This window comes from Thalia democratica, chromosome 2 (assembly GCF_965202585.1).
Source record: "Thalia democratica chromosome 2, ktThaDemo2.hap1.1, whole genome shotgun sequence".
NCBI lineage: Eukaryota > Metazoa > Chordata > Thaliacea > Salpida > Salpidae > Thalia > Thalia democratica.
In genome coordinates, this window is record NC_139166.1 from 31,095,726 (window position 1) to 31,120,682 (window position 24,957).

A 24,957-nucleotide genomic window follows, 5' to 3' on the forward strand; every position below is an offset into this window, starting at 1 on the left:
AGCTTATTCCACCACACCTACTTAAAAAGGTTTTAAAAAAAGGGTGTACAGATTTGATCAAAACAAGTAGAAGTTCAGAAGTAAAACTGATAAGTCAATTTTAAGCAAGTTATAATAAAAGCTTTTTCTATTCAAATAAAATACTTAACTTAATGAATGTTTGTTTTAAACATATTAAGCTATAATTCAAACTAAATTTAACTGAATAAAATCTTGAAATCTTTTTAAATAAATTTATTTCAGATTAAACAAAATGTGCCGTATTGTTTATAAACTTCAAAATTTGACTTATTTTAAAAGCTTCGTTGTTGTAACGCTTTTAAAATAAAGAATATTTCGAGGATTACTTTTAAATAGGACATGCTCAATTCCAACCGACGCACAACTCCCTCCCAAATCAAGTTCCGATCATAATCAAACCCGATCAATTCTGAGAACCGCTTACCGACCAAGAGTAAGGGTTAAGGTAGGTGTATCAATGCTAGTAAAAAGTAATATAAAAAAAATAAATTGAAAAATAAAATTACCGACTAAGGGTAAGGGTTAGGGGTAACAGTGATAGTATATAAATTAAATAAAAGAAAAATAAAAACAAAAAACATCAAAAGAATTGAAAAATATAAAACAATAAGAAAAAAAATACCGACCGAGGGTAAGGGTTAGGGCCTTAGAGGTAACAGTGATAGCAAAAAAAAAAAGTAAAAAGAATATAACAAATTAAAAAAAAGTAAAAAAGTTTCGGATGGGTTTTGATCGGGTGAGAATTGTATGAGTCAGATCTGTGCGCGGGTTAAAATATTAAGTATACATTTGTAATTATAGTGCGCTATTGTGTTTTGTACTAGTTAAACTTTTAGTTTAATACTGCTTGGAAAAGGTTCAACACTACCGACCGAAATATACTAATGAGTTTAAATAAACTTCTGAAGTATTTTGATAGTTACCTTGACTCAGAGAATATTCATAAATTGGTATGTTGACCGGTTTCTTAAAGCTTTAGATTTTGGTCCAATCTAGTTTGTAGAAATTTGTATAATTTTTTTGCCATAACTTAGACTTTTAGTAAAAAAGAAGAGTTATAATTTTTTCTTTAGTTTAGTCTAAGTATTTTATTAGTATAAAAGATTTTGTTTTATTAGTAAGCTCAAAATAGTAATGTAAATATGTGTTTTGTAGATCTATGACTGAGACTCTCTCAGTCTGAGAGGTCTTTTATACATCAGGTCGTTAAACAATTCTTGAGACTTATGAGTGTCAATTATTTATTTTGTGATCAAAAAACGTAACAAAACTTTAGAGTAATTATTTTGAATTTTTAATACCATTTATAAAGGGTAGATGTCAAATATGCACAAAGGGACACTTTTGCACGAAGATACTTATGCACGGGCTGAACTTGCTTTTTTATTAACTCTTTTTTACTATCACTCTTACCCTTGGTCGATAACTTTTATTATCTTCTTCCTCTTTTTTGAATAAATATTTTTTTCTTTTTTCAACTACCTCTGTTACCCCTAACCCTTACCATTGGTCGACATATTTTTTTACTCTCGTGCAAAAATTATCTTTGGTGCAAAAATGACTCTTCGTACAAAAGTGTCTTTGTGCATATTTTATCCGTCCCCCTTTATAGGATAGTTACAAAACACAATGATATTCACAGTTTGATATTAGCCTTATACTTTTGATTAAAAAATTTTTTTGAAAATTTAAAATTTGTCAACTTACAAGAATAGTATTTAAAGGTTTTAACAAATAAACTACTGATCATAAAACATTAAAGTGAAAACTTATAAATATTCAAGTAACTACTAACTATTTTTAACTTTTCTCTAAATAAATAACTTTTAATCAACACTTTTATCTGATTAAATAATTTGAAATTAAAAGAAACATTATAAACTATAGTATTTTTATCTACTTAAGGGACTTAAATAAACATTAATATCATAGTCTTCTAAAAGTTTACTAGTTAAAAAAAAACCTATAAAATATATATGTTTCTACGATTTTAAATTCAAAGTTTTAATTAACTTTTTAGTCAATCACAGACAGTCTACATTTTTCTAATGATAATATTCTGACTAAATTGGTCAGTCAACAAAACTTTTTGTTTTTATGTTATGATTGATATTTACAAAAATACTCTAGGTACTGTATAAATTAAATCAAATTAAATAATTATAACTTACATACATGTTTTTTTAATTGTTATTGTGTTCGAAAACTATTATTTATATCTGTTTTTTTTTTTAATTTCATGCTTTTGAGTATCATTTACTCTTTATTGTTTTTAAAAGTTAAACCCTATTAAAAATTTTTTTTTTTTTCTTTGCTAGTTTTATTCAGTTTTTTTAAAGTATATAGGGTCGTACGTTTCTTTTTAAGTTTTGAAGAAATAAATACTAACTTAAGTTATATTTGAGCTTTTTTATTTATTTATATAATTATTCAACACACTGAGGTTGCACCTCATTAAATTCGATAAATTTAATTTGTGTGTTTTTATATATATAGCATTTGTTTTAAACTTGTCCTAATAAAGCAATTATATTGGCAAAACAAAAGTTGAGTATTTAAATAAAGATTACTGATAACATTTGAAATTAGTAATAGGTTGACATTTTTTATGATTATTTCTGTTTTTTATTTTATTTTTAGCAAAGAAAACTGATTTACTATTTTAAGTGTTTTTTTTTTTGCTTGTTTACATTGTTATTTTGGTTTAGTTAAACTCTTATATTTAGATATCTATTTACTGTAAACTATTCACTAACACTCTAAAAACTGTTAGTTTTAATAAAAAGGATATATTTATTTTATTCTTTTTATTTGGTTTAAGCAAAGTATTTTTTTCAAATACAGCTTCATTTTACTATACATATAATTTTTAATATTGCAGCTTTATTTTGATTTTTATATTTTTTAATGTCATAGCTTTATTTTATTATTACTTATGTTTGATGAGATAAAATAAGTTCATAGTAGAATCCAAATTCTTAAACATACTTTTCAAAACTAACTTAAAGTTAATTTTATTTGTTTAATTTTTTGTAAATCACAAAAATGTATAAAAAGATTAAATTATTTGCTAATATTATTGAAAAATCTTAAATTAAAATTTTTTAGATTAAAAGTTCACCTTTTAAAACAGAGATTTATATTTCATAAGTGTTTGGTGTTAGATGCTATTATATAAAACACTTTTTTTGGATATCTTTGTTTAGGAAAATATTTAATGTTGTAAAGTTTAATAGTCTCATTTTTCATAGGGTTTTTCGTTTTAGAGTTTAATTTTAAAAGTTAAGTTTTTTTTCATGTTTTAGCTTGTTATAATTTTGATTAAAGTTGGGTATGCAACTTGATGACCGAGAGGTCTTTTTGTATACCCAGGTCTTTGAACCGAAAATTTTTGAGCAATTTCTCGTATAAAAAAGTTTTCTATTTTTTTTTTATAAGGTTTTAGAATATACACAAATATACATAAATCTAAAAACATTTTTATCAAACTCTTAAAACCTTTTATTGTTGTATTTTAAAATATTACTATTTCATATCTTACAAATATTCTTTTGACATATTTGGTTACTACTTAACTTTAAAGATAAAGTTTTAAATTATAGTTTTATTAAACCAAATAGATTTCTCCAGATACTACAAATTAAACAATTTTTTGAAATTTTTTTTCAAATTCTATCTAATTAACGATACAAAATTTCCCTTTTAACTTTTTATATTTTCTAGATAATTAATATATTAACCTGGTAGATAAATAAAACAATAAAATTTAGATACAGAATCTATACAGAAAACATCTTAAACTGTTTTTAATGATAAGTTACTAAATTATAAATGAAGAAGACATATTTTAACTAAATGCTTTCTTTCAAAACCAATCTGTCAGTTTTAAAACGAGGTACTTATATTTTAAACTTGTTTATGTATATAATAAAGTCTACAAAAATATTTTCTTGCAGCTTTTTTCAATCTGTAAATATTCGTGGATTAAACTTATTTTAGATCAAACTAACTAATTTTAATATTTAGTCAATATTCATTAAAATACGGAATAAACAAAAAATAATTAAACAAATGTCGTAAACCACTTTAATTTGTATACCGAAACTTTTATTCAAAGAAATCTAATAACTTATTACTAAAAGCACTTTATAAAAAAATGTATCAAAATTTTGTTATGAAGATTGTCTGCGAATCTTTATTATAACATTTGAAAACATAATGGTCTTTTATTTTACATTTGACAATATATGGACCAGCATAGTATAAACAGTAACCTGTCATTTAGGTACGCGTTTTTTGAGTGCGAAATGCCGGTTTGGTACGCACTTTTTAAGCTGAGAAACACTGTGTTCAAAATTCAATTTTTTTTTACTTTCAAATGAAAAAACAAGCCTAAAAGTAATAACATAAAACTACTTTACTATGAAATGCTTTATACTGCACAAGTTTAATTAAATTATAACTGTACGATCCAGAAAAAAGTTACGAGCTTACAAATTGTTTACTTAATTTAATATTTAAGGCAAACGTGTTACATTTTAGACGAAAATAACCAACAGTTCAAATGTAAATTAAAACATAGGAATAAAAAATATTACAGGTTAATTTCATACAAAACCTAGATAATCAAAAGTAATGAACGTGCAATTAACATTTACATACCTCAAATAAAAACATAAATGTACAAAGCGAATAAAAATCTAAATAAATGTTTTGATAAACAAAAGTAATGAACAGTTCAATTGACATTTACATAAATCATAAGTTAAGCATAAATGTAAAAAATTTAAAATGTGATAATAATGAAAATAAAGAACGTTACTATTGAAGTTTATTTAGAACCAGATACTTTTAAAAACATGTTTGTGCAAGTTGTTGTATAGGTTAAGTAGACAATTTATGTTGCTATCAAGTTCTTTACGAAATATTTAAATCTAAGAGCACCACAAAATTTTATCATTTAGTTTCGCGCTTTCTACAAAAACAACCAATTAAAATGAAAAACATTGCTAAGTAGTAGGTAAGCAGGAGTAAGGTTTTATAACCCTAAATTAGCTTTTTTTATGAAAACATATTAATAAATGTTTTCATATATGTTTATTTATTTTAAATTTATAACTGATATACTATGTAATTTTTAAATGTATAAAAAATAAAAATAGATTAAAAAACTTCGTAATTTGAGTACAATTTTAAATATATAATTAAATAATGACATCCATATAAATAGAACATAAAAAAATAATCTAGAGTTCAAACACTTTCAAAAAATATGTTTTGTTTTGGGTTTGTTTTGGTCTGATAGTTATTTGTATATTTTAGTGGCTTTTAACATGTTTTTTCAATATGTATTAGGTTTAATGTATGTAATTAAAGACCAAAATTTCTTGGGTACGCATTGCCGTTTCGGAAAGCATTTTTGCACTGTCTTCAAAAAGCGTACCTGAATGGTAGGTTCTGTAGTAAAGTTTAAAAAATAACTTTACTTACCCAACAGCATTTCTATAGCTTATTAATAACTTTAAAATTCTTGAAACTTTTTTGTAAATTGATAAGAAAAAAAAAAACTAAGTAAAAATTCTTTTTTTTTGTTTATAAAAACTTCAATGTTTTTTACAGTAAGTTTACTTTTAAAATAAAATATTATACTGCTTTTTTAATTAGAGTTCTAAATATGTTCTGTTGACCTTTTCGAAAACTTTTCAATCAGCTTTTCATAGTATTCTTAGGTAAATAAAGCTAGAAATTACAAAAAAAAATTGCGATGGTTTAGTTATTAAAAACCAAATTTAAAAGAACCTATCGGAAAATTGAAATAAATTATAAAACATACTTTTTGTTTATATAGTTGTTTTGTAACCAGCTTTGTTTAAAACTAATTTATACTAATACAAAATAAAAGCTTTACTGAAATATGCTGTGAATATAAAGCTTAAATTATTTCAAACATTTTGTAGCACTGAGTTTAGTTCTAAATAAACTATAAAAATTACTTTTGAATACTAGAATCTAAACTTAAAAATTACTTAAAAATTACTTAAAAATTATAATCAAATTTTTGCTACTCATAATAAAAGCTTGATCGTGACTTTGTAACTTAAAAAATAGTATTTTTAAAATAAATTAATCAAATAATTGGTCTCAAAAATAATAGTCATTAATTTTAAAACTTATTAATAACTGAATAAACTAATTGTTTACTAGGTCCTAGGACCGAGTAAATTGAACACGGTTTTTTGTTGTTCAATAAACAATGTGATCGACTTTTAACCTGAGTCATTTATGATAAAAAACTTTCGTATCAACGATTGAAGTAATAAAGTTTTATTTATAATGAATTACGTAAATATAGAAATGTAAACAGTTATTAACTTCTCAAAGATCGTACATCCATTGTATAAAAATCGTAAAAAAAATGAAGTTATTTGTTTAGATTACGTGAAGTTCAGTATATATAGAAAAAAATACGATTCTTCTATGGAAGTACAAAGTTTTCAAACCAAAATACGCGTAGCAAAGCTAAAGATTTTCTAGTAGTATGGTTTTTAACTGGAAAAATAGACATAAAACACTTTTTATTTCTATTGCTTTTATTTTGAGTAAAATAAAATGTAGTAAAGGTAATTTTTTTACTGTTTAATTGTATGCTAGATGTTTATTCAATAGTTGTTTAACTTAAAATAATAATTTAAAACTCTCACCAATGTGTAAGCGGGTGATAATTAACTAGTATAAAATATTTAATATTTAGTTAAAACTAAGATTTAAAAAAAGTTTTTTAAAAGCTTGTTTTATACAAGATTTTTATTTTTTTTAAACTCGGTTTAACTTTAAAAATCAAAATAATCAAAAGGTTATTAAGTAGATCAATATACTTTAGCATTCTTATTTTAAAAATACTATTACAAAGCGTCTGATTTAAAACTTGTAAGCTTAACTCATAAAAACACTCTTCAAACTTTTTTTAAGTTTAAAACTAATTTTTACAAAAAATAAAACAAACTATCGATTTTATACCAAGTAAAATTAAGCTTAACTGATGATTATAACTTATTGATTTTTTACATGATACGTCTTTAGTAAAACTCTAATAAAATGATTTTTCACTTTAAAGCAGGAAATCGTTAAAGTTTTATTTTTTTATATAGTTAAATAACTTTTTATTCATATTTATAACTTTAAGATGTTTAATTTTTGATAAAAGCGAATATTTTTATACAGACACTCAGATCGATTACATAGAACCTCGTTACGGAAGTACCGGGGGCGCTGTGAAAATTGCTGTTTTCGGAAAAAGTAAGCTTTTGAATAAACTGAAACTATGAAATAAAAATCATAAAAAGTAGTATACAGTAAATAAGATATATAAATAAATCTAGTTAGTGTGACTATTTAGAATAAACTACTTTTATTTAATGATAGCTTTTTAGTTCTCCTAAATCAGGGTATCCTAAACTCATTTTCATAAACGCCTTCTTTGCAGAAAATTTGAAGATAATTGCTCCCATTTACTTTATCACCGCCTTACTAGTTATTAGCCCTTTGTAGCCAAAATCGCCTCTAATAAAACGGTATGGTTACTTTTGAAAACTGTATTATATAAACTGTAATTTTAATAACTAAGTTTTTTGAAATTAGGGAATACTAAAAACTATTCAATATAAAAGAAAACTTAAAATATTTTGCTTGTTTATTTGAAACTTTGATTGTAAATTGTCTATTGTAATTATGCTAACTTTTCAAGTATTTTGGTTTATGTTAATAAAATGTTATTTCAAAAGATATCGTATGTTACTTAGTACATATTTTGTTTTATTTATTTTTTTAACTTTGACTTTTTCTGCTTCTAAAGTTTCTCTCGAACCCTGAACATAAGTAACGAAATCAATCCAGTTTAGCTATGTTTTAAGCTCTATTTTCTCTTAGAACGCCAATTTTGGTCGAATAAATAATTTTAATCAAAAAAGTATTTAAACTACATCTTTTATTTCATAATAAATGTATACTAATTAAAAGAAAATACAGTGAATAACGTTTACAAGTTTTAGAACTTTTTTTAAGCATGAAATTATTTAGCAAGTTGATGCGATTATTGATAGAACAGTAACTTATCGAATAACTTCTAACTAAAAAACCGAAGGTTTAATTAAAATTTTACTTTTCTAGGTAGTTTTAGTACATATTTAAGAAAAAATTTGTAGATGCTTATAAAATCAAAAATATTACCTTGTTTATGTCTTGATTTTATTTGTTTTTCTGGTAATGCTGCTTATGAAAACATATTTGTTACTACTAAATATTATTCTATAACTAAACTTTCTATCTCATCAAGTTTTAATAGTAAATTTGTATGAACTTAAGCTTTATACACAGTAAATGACAGTCAGGACTATTGAATGTCAGTTTAAACAGGGGTTTTCAAACTCTTTTTCATACCTTCTATTGGTAGAAATTGAAAAAATAATCGCCCTTTACTAGTTAGTTACTCGTTTATCTTTTTGCACCATTAATAGTTATTGCCCCCGTATAACAAAAATCGACCACTTTGGGAAACAATGGTTTAAAGCCAAGGTTAACTTCTACCATGGTTCTCCGCATCTGCAGTATACCTTTGCACTTTTTACGAGGGTTCAACACGCGATTTTACAGCAAGTGAACTTGTTTAATGTGGGCAAAAGTATACTTAGGAATTTATAAACTCAACTTTTAGATACTTATACAATATTGTACAGCTTTTCAAAAAACTCTAAAAATGTACGAAGTTTATAAATATCTAAAAGTTGAATTTATCTTACATTGTGTTTATTCCTAAGTATACTAATCTTAGTATGTATTTTGACTCTTAATTAAATCGAACTAAAAAAATGAGTTTTGCAATGTCATGTTGTTTTCAAATATTAGCTTTACATAACCAAAAAACAACATGTTTACAATAAAAAAGTACGTTTTATAAGGTCGCAAGGTACAACGACCACAAACCGAACAATAAGCTCCTTAAAAGCATACGCGGTTACCGTTCGCATTTTATTGCCTTAAACAAACATCTTTTAAGACACCTCAATTGATTTAGCAGTAGTTTTAATCCGTTATACAAATAAAAAGTCGTAAAATTAAATCTAAACTATATTTAACACATGATAAATGTTTTAAGAGCCATAATTAAAAACAACTTTGACTTTACGAGACCAAGTTTTCTATAGAATTGCTTTCTTATACGAAATACTTATAAAAATTTAAACTGTTTTTTTAACGCTGAAGAAAAAAAAAACGCTTAGTTTGATATAATAGTATAATCTAAAACTGATATACACCTTTAAAACTGCTCGTACTTATTTTTTATTTGATTAATTAAAATTAACAAATTTTACAAAAATTTTTAACAAAAATAAAAAAATAAAACAAAAGCTGTTTTTAGTCATGCTTAAGTCATTATAAAAATTTATAAATCTAAAAATAAGATTATGAGTATTTAAGTTACCACTAATAAACTATAGAAAATTGTAGTCCTTGGCCTAAAAGGTATCCGAGTAGTGTGAGACTCGAAAACCGAAAGGTTTTTATGTGCACCAGGTCCTAGGACCAAATATTTTGTGCGCTCCTTTTTTATTGTCGTTCAATAAACTATATATAGTAAGTAAAGTTTAAAAACCTCATATGTACTCTATATAGCATTTAAGAGAGTAAAACTATGATAATACTTTAAGTTTTGAAATAAAATAGAACAACTTGTGATATAAAATCAAAATAAGTATTGAGTTTATTTATTAAGCAAACTTTAGTTTAAGTTTTGATGTTACAAAGATTTATTATCAAGAAGTTATAACATTTTTTATACTACTATATTCTGTTGAATTCAAAGAGTACTGTTTAAGTGTAAATTCTTTTTTTGAACGTCAAATTTTTTTTAGTAGACACTGTTTAAAATGAGGTAAACAAATGATACCTTGAAGCTTATTTATTGAAGTTTTGTATTTTAAATCCCAATCAGAAAATAAAGCTCATAAAACGTTTGTAAAACATAAATTACTTTTGCTACATTCTTACCTGAAGCTTTAAGGAGATAACATATTAGGGTTTAAGGCAATTTTTTAGAATTAAAGTTTTATAGATTTCGACGTCGAGCTGGATTGGAATACTAAAGTAGAAAGAACCCGGATGTTTCTGGCGTCGAATGTTAGAGAGTACGAATGCGATTTTCATCATGCGGAAAGTGATGAACAGCAAACTGTATGTTACACAAAGTGAGATTTTCGTATTAACTTTATTTTTGTTTTAATTAAATCAAAATGAAAATACAACTGCAGTTGTTCTTAAAATATTTCGCTTAATTAATAAGTTTTCCACTTTTGCATTGGTATCGAGAAAAAAATGTAAAAAAAAAGTATACAAGTTGTTAAAAGTTACAATAGATTTTCTTAATTTCTTTTTAACTTTTCTAATTTTCAAAGTTGTTTCTGAGGATCAAACTAGAATAATCTTATACAGAAAATTACAAAAATGATTTTAAAAAATTGACAGACCGATGGAGCCAGGAACGTATCATATTAGAATGCAGATTGCTGGTGAATGGCTAGAAAAGAAGCAATATTGTTGTGGTACTTGGGATTGTGGATCCTGTAGATTTGTTGTAAGATTTCGTTTTGTTGAATTGTTTATAAATCAAGTTTTATTTTATTTATAACAAAAACATCCTTATTGTGACAAAAATAAAGCATTTTTTTTAAATCGCTAAAACAATATTAGTTTATTAGCAACTGCAACAAGCGGTATTTTTATACTTAATAATGCGTTTACTTAAACTTTTTTAAAAGTTAATTTATTTGTTAAAGCCAGTTTTAAATATTAAAGGTTGATGCAAACCGGTCTCCTTCGATTAAGAAAATGGCGACAATTTCAACAACGCCATTCTCTCTACTTACAATAGAAGGCAAAATATTTACTGATATACTAGCGTCATCAAACGCCACAGCAACTAATGGAAACAGCGCAACAATGCGGAGAGTTTATCTGACTTCTGGTGATTGCAATCTGTACAAAAGTGTTGATGAATTGTAAGTTCTCAAATAAAAGATAAAAATTTTACATTAGTTTTAACTAGCACAAAATAAAAACTATAAAAGTTTCTTTTTTCTTTTACAATGAATAAAAACAGAAGCATGAAAAATATTTTGAAGCTGCTAAAACTTCAATAAATTTCTAAAAAAATAAGGTTTGGTTTGAAAGCAAAACATTATGACTCTCCATTTAAATAAGTTTAAGGAAATAATATTCAAAATGTTTATAGAGTCTAATTTTACACTGGGTCACACTCAAATTTAAAATTATGATATCGAATGTCAATATAAATCAAATTTTTAAACAAATTTAACTTATTAGTTACTTCGTGTTAATCCCGATATTGTATTAATTCACAAAATTATTTGTCTTGAAAAAGTTGAACAAATTAGTAAAACAAAAAAAAAAAGAATACTGTATTTAAAAAATAAAAGTTAATTTTAAAACTCAAAAACATAAAATACAATTATGAGCTGAAAGATATTTTTTAAGGTACGGTGTTAGTTTGGATTCGGAGAACAGCAACGATGGACGAATAACTTGCAACATAACGAGCTCTTTTGTTGGAAATCAAAACGCATCCTTTATTGTGGAAGGTGAATACGGAAGGTCTGTAGCTGGTAAAGACATCAGGCATGTTAGTTGGGACCAGCACATCTACATGTTCCAAACTTATGCAGGTTGTTTTGATGTTAATTTTGATAGAAAAATACAAGATTATAAAGTATATGATATTTCATATTTAAAAGTAAATACTTTTACAAAGGCTTGTTTCTTTTCTGTTGTCGTTTGTAACCTAAAATAATTATACTGGGTAAATATTTCGTTAGTCATAATAAAATATGTTTAAAGATAAAACAAGTGTTTAGTTTAAAGTTAAGCATTTTTATACTAATTTAAATAATACTTGCGTAAAAAAGGTTTAAAAAACAGATTAATACTTTACTTGGATCTTAAATTTTTTCTTTCTGTTTAATTTTAATGAAAATGAAAATTTGTCTAAAAGTTAACGTGGTTAATTTTGACAGTGGTCGAAAGTGTCAGTCCAAATATTGGAAGTAATGAAGGAGGTACTGAACTGACTATCAGTGGAAAATATTTTGACAATGGATCAGGCATACCTGCTAAAGTACGTTAAATTAATCGTAAAAACATGAAAACTAAAACGACAAAATTGTTTTAAAACAAGTTATCAACAACACGCTTATGTTTCTTTCTAAATTTAAAGCAGATTTGTTTTAGTTGCTTGTTTTAAAAAATACTTAAAGTACTGTTAACATTTTTTAGTATAAAACCATTAAAAATAAATTTAACTACAACTATAAATTATAAATCATATCACAAACATTAATAAAAATTTAGATAAACATTGGAGATGTGGATTGCAAAATAACGTCATTTAACGATAACGAAATTAAATGCGAAACTAAACAAAAACAATCTGAAACAAAACTACTGAATGCTGGTGGAAGAGGCTCTATTATTGAACTAATCACAAATTCAAGTGTCCAGTTTAATGATACAACATCTCCAGGTTAAAAAAAAGAATTTAATACCGATCTTAATGAGTTTTCGCAAATATTGTACAAGTTTTATCGTAGTAGATTTGGTTTTTAATGATTAGATGATTGCAAAAATATTTATACCGTAATCTGCTGCCTTCGTATAGGTACACGACAGGTTTCTGCGTATATTTTTATTACTAAATTTTTATTGAAACTTAAAATATTGTAGTTTAACTAATAAAAAATCTATATTGACTTTGATAAGGCTAAATAATATATTGAACAATAGTTTGTCGGCAGAAATATACTAAAAAAAAACTTAATTGTGAAGCTAAAAAACTTGTTCAATAAACAAATGAAAAAATTATATAACACAAAACAAGTTTTAATTATTTTTAAATTGAGTATTACATGAACTAAATTTCAGATATTTGGTCAAAGTTCTTCTAAAATAAAAGAAATTAGATAAAAATTAACCTGAGTTGTATATTTTTATATTTTTTATCTAGTCCTAACAGTTATTAAACTCATACACTTAGAACATGTAAACAGTTGTATAAAATGAAGTAAGGTTTGCATTAAAATATTATCTACTAAATCTGTCGATAATCCTACAAGTTATTTAAACTATTACACTTAAATATCGAAACAAACAGATTACCATCGAATGTTTAGTGATACAGTTAACTTGTGTGGTAACGGCAGTTTAGCATCGTATAAGTCTCGCGCATCTGGTTTCTTTAAACCATCAACTACCAGTAATCATCAATTCTATTTCACATCAGATATTGACTGTCGAACTTGTAAATTGTACATGCAAATAAATGACTCCATGGTTTGTGTAATGTCTTTTGAACATTATATGTAACTATTTTGTTAAAATTTTTAGGTGATAAGTTTCTTACCATTACAAAATATCACTTTAGGATGTCAACAAAATTTTTACTTTAGTTTTATTTTTCAGTTATTGCTTTGCTAATATCATTTTTAACATAGATAATTAGCGATATACTTTAAAAAAGAACACATGTTATACTTAACTTTTTTGTACTTATAGATACTGTTATTTAAATCATAAATATAAATGTTAGTAACCACAATAAATAGAAATATTTATTTTAACATAAAAACATACACAAACTTTATACTTAATTATTTCAATAAGTTTTTTTTGCTGATTTTTCAAAACTAATCTTTTTTTTATATTAGTTGTTTTCAAACTGCCCATTAAGAATGCACTGTTTTTTTCTAAGAAATAAAATTAGACTACAAAACTACTGCTAAAACAAAATTTAAATCTAAAGGAGCTTATAGTAGAGGGTACAGTCTGGTCTTCAGCAATAAATTTAACAAAAGATGAATTATACTTTTATGAAGCTTATTCAGAATTTAAAGGAGTGTCTTGTAATAACGTTGTACTTAACTCTTTTGTTGAAAAGACTTCGTTTACTTCTGATGAACTCGGTAAAACTAAAACAATACATACTAAATTATTGTAAACTCACACATCATTTAACTTAAACAGTAAATGTAAATAAGCTTATCTTGAAAAATGTTAAACTGTTATAAATATTATGTATGTATTTATCATGAGTAAGCAAAAATACTGTACTAAATACTTTAAAGGTTTTAATAATAAAAAAACCTTAAAGCTTTATTTATCAACACTGTACATCTATTTTACAGACATATTTGTAAGAATTTATTTAAATAATTAAAGTACTCTAAAACAATACAAGTTATGGTTTGTATTTGTTTCTTATTTTAAAATATTTAGACTCAGTTTTGAGAGATCGGCAGGAATTTAGCACAACGTCTACAGTAGTGTTAGAAAGTCAGGAAATTCAACTTCAGGATTGGCAACATCAGTCATCTCAGAACACCAAGTTCAATATGAGACTTACCTGCAGCAAACAGTGCGACGAAACACACTTGTTCCGCATTCTCATTGGTGGATATCCGACTGGTTAGTCATTCATACTAAGTTACAAGTAAAATTTTGTTTTTAATGAATGTGCCTTTATATTTTGTTGTACACCATATTCTTATTTTTAAAATACGTTTTTTGACAGCTACAAATTACACAAATACTATTAGTTTCATTGTTAAAGCACATTAAAATTTATTTTAGAATGGAGAAGTGTTTTAATCAGTAAAGTTGATTTACAAGAAAACATACAGAATCTTCAGGTTTTTTTGCCGGATGAAAAAGTAACTTTAAGTAAAGTTTCCGATTCTACTAATCAGATAGAATATCAGATCGTCATAAAATCAGAAAGAGGTGAATTTATCATATATGTAATAAAAGTTAATAAAAAAAATAATACTACCCTACATTTAATTTTTGGCTCTTAGTGTGTAAACTTTTTATTTATTAAATTAAAAAAAAAAGTTCTCAAATTATTTTTAGTTCACAAGTTTTAATATTTACAGGAAACTTTTTTCCGTATGTTAAGCTTGAAAAATTAGGAAGTCTAACAACTAAGCTCACTCTTGTTGAAAAGGGTAGTCCAAACTACGAAACAATTACGTTTGAACAAGCAGGGGTGCTATCCGAGCCGATCAGTGTAGAAGCTGACAAGGATAAGTTTATATCTGCAGTAAGGCAAATCTACGAGCCTAAATGTGACAGAAGATTGTCACGAGACCGTGTTACGGCGAACAACAACGCATTCTTGTATTAGTAAGTATCACTCGTTTCATTCAGAATGTTCGTTAGTTATGAATTTTAAAATATAAAATTTCTTTATAAAAGTCGTATAAAAAGTTTTTGTTACTAAAGTTTTTATGCTTATTTGATTTGTTTAAAATATAAAACAACTTAGTTATTTGATTATTTTATCATGTACTTGAAAGTTTTTTACACAACTTATTTCTAAACTGTCAGTTTGTAACATTTTCTTTTCGTTTAATTGAAATTTTTTCACAAGTGATTTTGAGAGCGTGGAAGCAAGACCAACTCGAACTTACTTACTTGTACACGATGATAGTTTTTGCGGTACTTATTCTTCTTATAATCCGCAAGAAATTTATCGCGATACTAAATCTACAATTAGGCTGGACATTTATAATTATGTAAGTTTTTTTTACCATATTTGCAAATACGAAGCAAGTCATAACTTTTAGGAGTGTTTCGAGATGATAACTTGTAGCAAACTAAACAAATTAGAACGTAATAATTAAATAACAAAATAAGAAAATGGTATACATAACTTATTCAGTTTTGTTTCGCTTACATTGGTGGTATGGGAAAAAATATTCGTGTAAGTTATAACTACAAGCAAAAGTCTAATAACAAAGATAAAAGTGAAGATGTGCCTTTAGATGGCATCGAAACAACAGAAGAATGGACTTTTGTTTGTTTCAATATGGACAATATACTCAAGTCAAGTTAGTTATTCTATTTCTTAAATTTATATTTATTAGCCTAAGATTAAGAACATACTTGTACATAATTAGATTATAACTAATTAAAAATTAATTTTAGTCAGAAAGTACCTTTTTTTACACATTTTGCATTCGTAGAACAATAAAAAAGTTAAATGTTTTTCAATTACTAAAAAAAATACCGAAACACTATACTATTTAAAATATTATAACTTTTTCAGGAAATCCATCAGGACGAGATTTCCGAATAACACGTATAGAGTTTCTAAGAAGTTCTAATATGCATGTAGACAACATCTACTTTGGAAAAACTCTTTTTAATGAGAATGAAATTCAAAGTCTGTCTATAAAACAGAACACTTTATTTGTAGTTTTTTTCATCTTGCTTAAAACTATTTTAACTATTTTAGTACGTAGATTAAACTTTAAAAAGTGCTACATTTCATACTTTAATAAAAAAATTTTTTACACTTTTTATCGATACTATATACTTATTAAACAAAAAATTATTTGCTCTATGGACTGCAAACAAGTTATTGAATTATAAAAGTAGTGTAAAAATGTTTCAATTATTTTTGTTATAGTATATAAAGTTTGTACGCATTTTTTAACATAAAAAACTTCTAATACAAATTAAACTTTATAGATATTTTGTACACAAGACTTCCATCTTCAGTTGCTCATATAAAAGTTGAAGATGTTCTAGTGAATGATACACTTTCCTACAACTACCAAGTAACTTTAAAAAGTTTTGACTGTGGCTATGACTATCCTCTTTTCAGTGAGTAAATTGGGGTTTTAAATACATTTCATAATGTTAAATTCATAATTTTTAAAGCTTAGAATATGTTCAAAGTAATTTTTAATACATTAAATGTAAGACGAAGTAAACTGTTTTTACTTTTATTTATATTGTTTATTGAACGATAAAAAAAGCGCTCAAAAAATTTGGTCTAAGGACATGGTGTGCGAAAAAACCTTTCGGTTATCGAGTTGTACACCACATGCTTTAACAACTTCTTGCGAGCTAAAAAATTAAATCTTTTAATCTGAACTTTCAAACCTTAAGAAATAAAACAGTTAATAAAGTGAAAGAAAAGAAAAGTAAGCTAAAACTAACTAAGTTTGTGTCTACTTAAGAAATTTTATTCATAATATACTATATAATATAAAAACTTGTCTATTAGATAAAAATAATACTATTTTCAAAGCCTATAACTCAAAAGAATAAACATAGAGAAGTAAACAACATTTCTAAACTTAAAAAGTTAATTAAAAATTAATTTATAAAACGAGATAAACAATACTAACAGCAGACATGAAAATACTTGATAAATAGGTCACAACTTTTAAATAATGAAAATAATTTTATCAGTATTACAGCTGAATTTTACCAGTATTTTATGCTCAAAGTTTAATCTATTTTTAGTTGATTACTTAAAGTACTTAAAGAAGTTAATACTTGAATAAAAAAATAAAAGTATTAATTAAATTTTATTAGTTTTTAAAAAGTGAATGTAACCTTAAACTCAATTTGACTTTTATAAATAATAATATAAAAATAGGTACTGTAACATTTATACACTATGCACTTATGAGAAAAACACAACAACAATAACAAAAATTTTCTTCTAAAAAGTTAATATTTTTTGAATTCATTTCTAAACCCAAAAATGTAACTATAAAGAAACAAATATGAGTTGCAAAAAGAAAAAATTATTAGGTTTCCTCAGAAAATTTGATTAATTGATTATAAGTTAATTTGAGATAATAATCTCAGCTTACCATTTATTTATATATTTAACTCTCTGTTGAAAAGTACACATATCACTTAATTTTACATAAGCATACTAGAAATGAAAAAAATATATATGTATATATATTTATCTAATTATATAAAAACTACAATTTAAACAGCTGTTTCACACATTGTAATGAAAAATTTCATGTGATCGTCAGTAAGTTACAGTTTATTATAATAGTGAACAGAAATTTCGTTTTTAAAATTTTTATAATAATTGTGACGTAGTAATGGTACAGTTTATTGTACGATTAGCTGAATTTGAAATACGCTGTGAATGTTATTTTATGCTTTTTAGGAAAGTTTAAAAAGGTTATTATGGAAAAATGTTTTAAGCTATTAGAAAAAAAAATTTAGACTGTTGGGAAAAATGTTATAAATACTCGTGTTTACCGCTTCGATTTTATTTTGTTTTAATATTTAGTTGGTTTTAATTTTGTTAAAAAAGTATTTTTGATAATGGATGCATATGTTTTGTCTTTCGCTTTTCTAGTTTAGTGTTACGTTCTTATCTGATTTTTCGATTTCTATTTTTTCTAAGTTACAAAGTTTGCAGCCGAAATTATAGTTTTTATATAATTAGATAAATCTTTTGCTCCAATTTAATTTGTCGAGCACTATCGATCAGAACTTTTTATAAAACCTTTAATATATGTATATATATATATATATATAAAGAAGTTTGTAAAAATTCTAAAATTAGTTCAAAATAGTAGTCTTATTAAATAATCTAAAGAATAGTCAGATAAATGCTGCAAATTAGACTGAATTACTGTTATTGTAACCATACAAATCAACTTTTGAACTTTTTTTTGTGTAATAGGTAACAATTATCATTAATTCCCTAAACAGAAGTACAGTAACCTCTCGGATCTTTACGCACTCGTGATGTTACGCACTCTCGTTTAGTTACGCATTTCAGAATTCTATAAAATTTAAAAAATAAAAACTTTCATTTTTTTTAATATTGCACAAATTAGGTTTAATGTATATTTTTGAATTAAAATATGTTTTTGAATGCTAACACACCTCTCTATATCTTTAGACTTTGTAAATTTATGTTCCTTGACTAATTGATAAACATTTAGTTATACCTCAGTATATCAGAAATTTTGTTAACAATAAGAGATTAAATCAAAATTCTGAAATAAACATGACTGTGTTTAATAATAAAAGTATAATAAATTAATGAGAGTTTAAAACACAAAGAAATAATACAGCAGTCTTGCCCTATATATTAATAAACACCATTTTATAATTGTAAAGAAATGCTTAATTATAAATTGAATTTGCTAAGTAGAAGAGAATATAAATGTCACATATAAATAAAGATAAATATAATTTCTACTTATTATTAAAATAGTAAAACTATTTCTACTCGTATTATTATTTTATAGAAATTCAAATCCTTTTTTTTAACATATGTATAGTTTTATCTGTTGTTTTCATATTTATAAATTAAGTAAACAAATAGTTAAAAGTGGGAAAGTGCCCAGTCTGCTTTTAACTAGAAGCAATATTAAAAAACAGCCATTATAGATGAGTATATTTGGTACCTCTCGTTTCTTTACGATCTCTCATATCTTTACGCACTTTTTCTGTGGACACAATGTGCGTAAATAAGCGAGAGGTTACTGTAAATAATAAGTAGCAATGATCTATTACGACCTTGATAATCACTGCTTAATAAATAATTTTTAAGTTCATCCTGAAACTTTCAAAAATGACTTGGATTTTTTAAACATACTCAGTCCATAATTTGCTACCTTAGTAAACTCGCAATTTGTAACCACTTTTGTTGTTGAATCTAGGTAGGAAATAATTTGTCTCTGAAGACCTCGTATGATAATTATGGATATTTTAACACTTTTAAAGTAATCATTCAATCTAGCTGGTAACAAGTTATTGTTAAATTTAAACATAGAGAGACCTAACTCGTATAAATACAGACTTTCAATATGTTTTTTTTTCGATTTTTAATTTTCTAATATTATCATCATATTTCTTATAATGTATACAACTAAGTGCTCTATAAAAGTTCTCTATAAAAGTAATTTAACTTAAAAACTGAACAGGTTTTGCCTTTCAAGATGGTGTAAGAAAGAATAGTGAAAATGACGTACTTTATAATAAAAATAAAGCTTTCTCAAAGGTTTTTTGTAATTTAACTTTAATGATTAAACGTTACATATAAAAATAGATAGAGTAAAAACAGTAGTATTTAAAAAATTAAATCGTGTTTTATTAAAAGCTATTTGATTTAGTTATTTTTTAACTATTTAATATAAAATATTTGATAAAGTTAAGGTTTTTTTATTCATAATTTTTTTCGAAAAATAACTAAAACTTTAAATCAACAGATATCAGTTAAAAGAAAGAAATCAGCATCGCCACCAGTAGAAGGAACATTTGATATTGAATTTGAAGATGGAATATACAACACGATATATGATGTCCCAGCAAACATTAGCAACTACAACCTCACTTTACTTTTTGAGAATGTGGATGGAATCACAAAAGTTTCTACTGGTAGATGGGGTAGTTGCTCAAGGTTTGCTAAACATCCGTATTAAGAAACTTAATCAACTACTTTTTAGTATATTATGGTGTAGACTTGCACATTATAACTAAACTATTTTTGTATTTTTGTAAACAACAGTTTTTTGTACCACAAAACTAAATATGTCTTTTTACAACAAGTTTTATTTTTAAAAAGCTTGCATTTGTAATACAAGCTCGTCACAGGTATCGAAGGGCAGTAGAAGTTGTGCGACCCGGAGGAGTTTCACCTAAAATCCATATTAATGACGACAAATTGACAGGTGTTGATGCAGCCGGAGAATTTGATTCTCATAGGGTCGGTGGTCTAAAAATGGAACCGATTCCAGGTGACTTTCTTAGAAGTTCCCATGAAAAACAACAGGTTAATTTAATTTTGATTTCCGAACAAAACTATTTTTCTAGTTTATTTTATGGTTCGATTACCACAAAAATGCTATAACCAAGTTACATATAGCTAGAATTTAATACTTATGTTAGCAAAAACGAAACAAGCTTAAAAATTTAACCAGGTTGAAGTATATATAAACAATGTTCCATCTGTGTGCAATGCTGATAAGTTAGCTGGTAAAAGTTGCGACTTTGATTGGTCACAAGATCACACTGCAAATGTAGACTCCATTAGCCCGAGTGAAGGATCAGAAAACACACTTCTAACTGTTACAGGTTCTATTTGAACTTTTTTACCAAAACACGTGTACTTTTAAGTTTATGTAGCAACTGTAGTAGTTTTTGAATTTTTTGCATGAGTTACACCAAACAAGTAATCTATGCATTTTTTTGTTTACCACGAATATTAGTAAAATAGAAGTTTTTTACAAGTTTATTATGATCAATGGTAAAAATATGTATTTATCGTGATTGTAATTGTTTAGGTAGTGGTTTTGATTCTGCTGTAAAGTCAAATAATAAAGTTTATATTGACGGAGTAATCTGTTCTGTAACTCAAGCAACAAAAACAACAGTGAAGTGTAGACTTGGAAAAACTTCAGCTGGATCTAATAAAAACGTCATTGTTAATGTTTACCCAAAAGGTAAAAATAGAATTTGAGATTTTGTCTACTTTTGCATAAACTGTTTTTCAAATTTTTAGATTAAAGACATTCTAGAGATTAGTACTATTAAATTTTTTTAAGTTGCTTATAAATTTAGGTTTAGCAACAATGTCACCAACGTCGAAAATGTTCACTGTGAACGCTGTTATAAACTCAGTAAAACCTTCAAGTGGTAGTAAATCAGGATGTACAAGTGTCATTATTGAGGGCTCAGGTTAGTTTATTCTAATTGATTATTATTCGTGTATTTTATATACATTACAGTTGTGAATATGAGATTAATTTTTTTTCATAAAAATCAATAAGCTATACTTACTTTTAACAAGTTTCATTATAGTTATTCTATTTTTTTTTAGGATTTGATATGGAAATAAAATCAGTTACATTTGGAACTACGGCATGCACTGTTTCTTCGATAACAAGTAATGAAATTCAGTGCGCAACTGAAGATAGATCATCAACTGGACGTGTTGATGTGAATGTTTTGTTTGAAAGTGGACAAAGAGCAGTGAAAACAAACGCGTTTGAATTTACTTCGGCAGCTTCAGTTGAAATAACCTCTGTTTCACCAAAACAAATTTACACTGCTTTAGGTTAGATTCCTTTCCGAGTTGAGTACCTTAAAATACGCACTTTATAATAACTTTGTTAAAAAAATACTGGTTTATGTATTTAGAAAAACTTAAAACTTAAATAAGTTATTGTTTTTAAATAAGAATCATTTATTTTTTGAAGATTAAGTACTCCATAGTTTTTATTGTATATATGTAACTATTTTTTGTAAAATATTATAAAAATAGTTAAACTCTCTCAAAAATGATGAACAAAAATATTAAATCAAACAGCTACAAACATTACAATACTTGGAAATGGTTTTGGAAATGATTTAGGTAGAGTAACCTTAGGAGATTTAGAAGTTATTGTTTATAAGTGGTCTGAAGCAGAAATTCTTGTACAATCTTTACCAATGCCGCCTAAAAACTACAAACTAAAAGTGTTTGTTGGATCACAGACTTGTGGATTTAGTTCTGAGTCATTATTTTTTGCTTGTAAACCTAACTTAACATAGACAAATTAAAATGCTCACTTTTATAAGTAGTTTTAAAGTAGTATATTTACTTCATTAAAAACTTAGTAAGTTGTAAAATTTTCTGACTTCTTTGTACAAAAACAGTTAAAAGCATATAAGTTAAAAATTTTAAATAAATTAAGTTTTAGAAAAAACGCGATTACTTTTAAAATTAGGATGTTGAAACGTTTCATTAACAATAAAGTATTAATGAATAAATTAACAAACATAGTGATGCAACGGTCAGCTATATTTTCTCAATATCTTCTATTTCTCGTACATCCGGGTCCTTGATGGGAGGAACCAAACTAAATATTGATGGTAATGGTCTTCATAATGACGTAATAGTCATGGTTGGTGATTCTCGTTGTGACGTCACACATGCTGATGGAACGAGTTTAGAATGCATAACGTCGCCAATAACAAAACTTCATCATGTCAACAATTCAGGATTGCATACAAGTCAGTTAAGTTTATAAGTTTAGTGTAGTTAAATAGCTTTAAGCTTTTTAATGTCTTATATTTATCATTTGTTTAGTTAGAATATAAAATTTAGTAGTTTCGTCAAAAAATAACTTTAGTAAACTGGTATTGTTTTTTTAAGTGTTTTTTTTTAAATGCTCATAAATTATAAAAGGTTTGAGTCTTAAATTTATAAAAGTTACCTAAAGCTAACATAACTAATAAAAAAAACAAGAATACGGTGTTGGATACGGCTGGACGCCAGATGTCTTGCACGTTCGTGTTGGTGATGAGGTCAACTTCCTGTGGGCCGCTCCTGTTGGTGTGGTAGGAGTCAAGTTCGCACCATTCACTTGCTCCAGCGCCATCAGTAAAGATTATGACGGAAATGGATTTAATATTCCACCCTCTGCTAACGGTTAGATGTCTAATAGTTTCGTTTTATTGCAAGTATTTTTTATAATAGTAGAATAAAATATAAAAGTTTTAGCTGTTTTGTGAATCTTAAAATTAATTTTAAATGACTTTAATTAACGGTCTGTTTTTCTAATTAATATTAATTATGTCATCTAAATCTTTTGTTTTTATATTTTAATTTTAATTTTATTTTAGTAGCTCTTGAAAAGCTTTTACCTTAGCAGCTGTACTGCTTATGTATATGTACTAAAAGTAGCTAAGTTTTACTAACTTTGTCATATTGTAAAACGTTTTTTGAATATAAAACAATTATTCATGTTTACAATAAATAAATTAAATAATTAACCCTTCTAAACCTATTTAAAATTTTAGGTCAGTTTACATATCGGTTTACAAACTCTGGAACTTTTTACTACAAGAGCATAACAAATAACATTGTCATGCCGGGTCGAGTTATTGTGAGCGAATATGAAGAGACTAAATCAAACGTTGAAGTATATTACAAGGACATTCAAGCAGATCATGCGGTAATTCTTATAACTGATTTTTAATTTTTTATTTTCAATTAATTCATAATCAACAACTATGTTTGCAGTCTGATTTAATCTTCACATCTAACACGAAAAAAACTCCAATCGTTACGAGCATAAGTCCTTCCATTCTAAACGTTGAAACTGACCTAACTGTAGCTGGTTAGTAGGATACTAAAGTATAATAATATTTAAAAAAAATATTTTAGATGAAACTAAACCTTTAATGTATTTTTATAGACTATATTCCTATAAAAATAAAAACAAGACTGATTGTAAATTTGTTTTAATTAATTTTCTTGTTTTAAAACTTATCTAACAATCAAATCTAAATTTATCTTAGAACACAAAAAATGGTTGCTTTAATAATTTAGTTGAAAACTTGTCAAAAACACCAAAAGTATTTGTTGGTGGGAAAGAATGTGCAGTCAATAGCGGAACAACAGGTCCTATAATAAAGTGCAAAGTCAACGTTGATCAAGAACTGGCTATTGGTTTATTTATTTAATTTTTTTTTTGTCTAATTGCTTAATGAGTAAAAAAGTGTTACAAATATCAGAAAAGACTGTTTGGTATTGTGAGTATCATTAACTGTTTGGTAGTGTGATAATTTTGTTTCTTGATTAACTTGTTTTTGTCTTCTTGGATACTTTTATGTCTCAATTGTATTTCAAAAATTTAACCTCGTTTTTCTAACTAAAATAAGTTCTTATTAACAGGAAGGCACGATGTCGAGTTGAAAATTTCAAGTGATGGGTCAGCTTTAATGAAGATCGATTCTTTTGAGATGAGGAGTGTTTCTTTTCTCCCAACTTTAGACCAAATAACACCAAAATTCGGATCTTTACAAGGCCTTACACTACTTTCCGTACAAGTTAGCAAAAGTATAGTGTTTGAAATCCTTAAAAAATTCAACTCATTGAAGAATATAAACATTGCAATATATAACAATTTTTAGTTTCTTTAAAACATTTTGTTCCTTTTTTATAGTTTGTCTATACTTGTTAGACTTTTTTTTTAAATTATAATTTAAAATAGTTTGATAGTAACAAGAAAATAAACTATATATTTTTTTGGTTATATTTTTGTTATTCAT

At 25.7% G+C, this 24,957-nt stretch overlaps 1 protein-coding gene across 1 annotated transcript in view; it reads left to right on the forward strand.

The window, feature by feature from the left end:
• The first annotated feature begins 6,724 nt into the window (after window positions 1–6,724).
• The window catches only part of LOC145828542 (fibrocystin-L-like), a 43,385-nt gene continuing 25,152 nt past the window's right edge, over window positions 6,725–24,957 (forward strand). Inside the window, exons 1-28 of the mRNA XM_082936298.1 lie at window positions 6,725–6,728; window positions 7,243–7,317; window positions 10,130–10,262; window positions 10,540–10,648; window positions 10,870–11,072; window positions 11,569–11,756; window positions 12,105–12,205; window positions 12,439–12,610; window positions 14,359–14,547; window positions 14,713–14,862; window positions 15,015–15,264; window positions 15,512–15,656; window positions 15,803–15,971; window positions 16,190–16,306; window positions 16,615–16,703; window positions 20,130–20,320; window positions 20,515–20,692; window positions 20,841–20,994; window positions 21,294–21,362; window positions 21,481–21,597; window positions 21,740–21,976; window positions 22,229–22,379; window positions 22,685–22,914; window positions 23,150–23,332; window positions 23,704–23,858; window positions 23,927–24,023; window positions 24,236–24,355; window positions 24,581–24,735. Coding sequence (XP_082792424.1) covers window positions 6,725–6,728; window positions 7,243–7,317; window positions 10,130–10,262; window positions 10,540–10,648; window positions 10,870–11,072; window positions 11,569–11,756; window positions 12,105–12,205; window positions 12,439–12,610; window positions 14,359–14,547; window positions 14,713–14,862; window positions 15,015–15,264; window positions 15,512–15,656; window positions 15,803–15,971; window positions 16,190–16,306; window positions 16,615–16,703; window positions 20,130–20,320; window positions 20,515–20,692; window positions 20,841–20,994; window positions 21,294–21,362; window positions 21,481–21,597; window positions 21,740–21,976; window positions 22,229–22,379; window positions 22,685–22,914; window positions 23,150–23,332; window positions 23,704–23,858; window positions 23,927–24,023; window positions 24,236–24,355; window positions 24,581–24,735 — 4,131 coding nt within the window. The remainder of the gene's footprint in view (window positions 6,729–7,242; window positions 7,318–10,129; window positions 10,263–10,539; window positions 10,649–10,869; window positions 11,073–11,568; window positions 11,757–12,104; window positions 12,206–12,438; window positions 12,611–14,358; window positions 14,548–14,712; window positions 14,863–15,014; window positions 15,265–15,511; window positions 15,657–15,802; window positions 15,972–16,189; window positions 16,307–16,614; window positions 16,704–20,129; window positions 20,321–20,514; window positions 20,693–20,840; window positions 20,995–21,293; window positions 21,363–21,480; window positions 21,598–21,739; window positions 21,977–22,228; window positions 22,380–22,684; window positions 22,915–23,149; window positions 23,333–23,703; window positions 23,859–23,926; window positions 24,024–24,235; window positions 24,356–24,580; window positions 24,736–24,957) is intronic.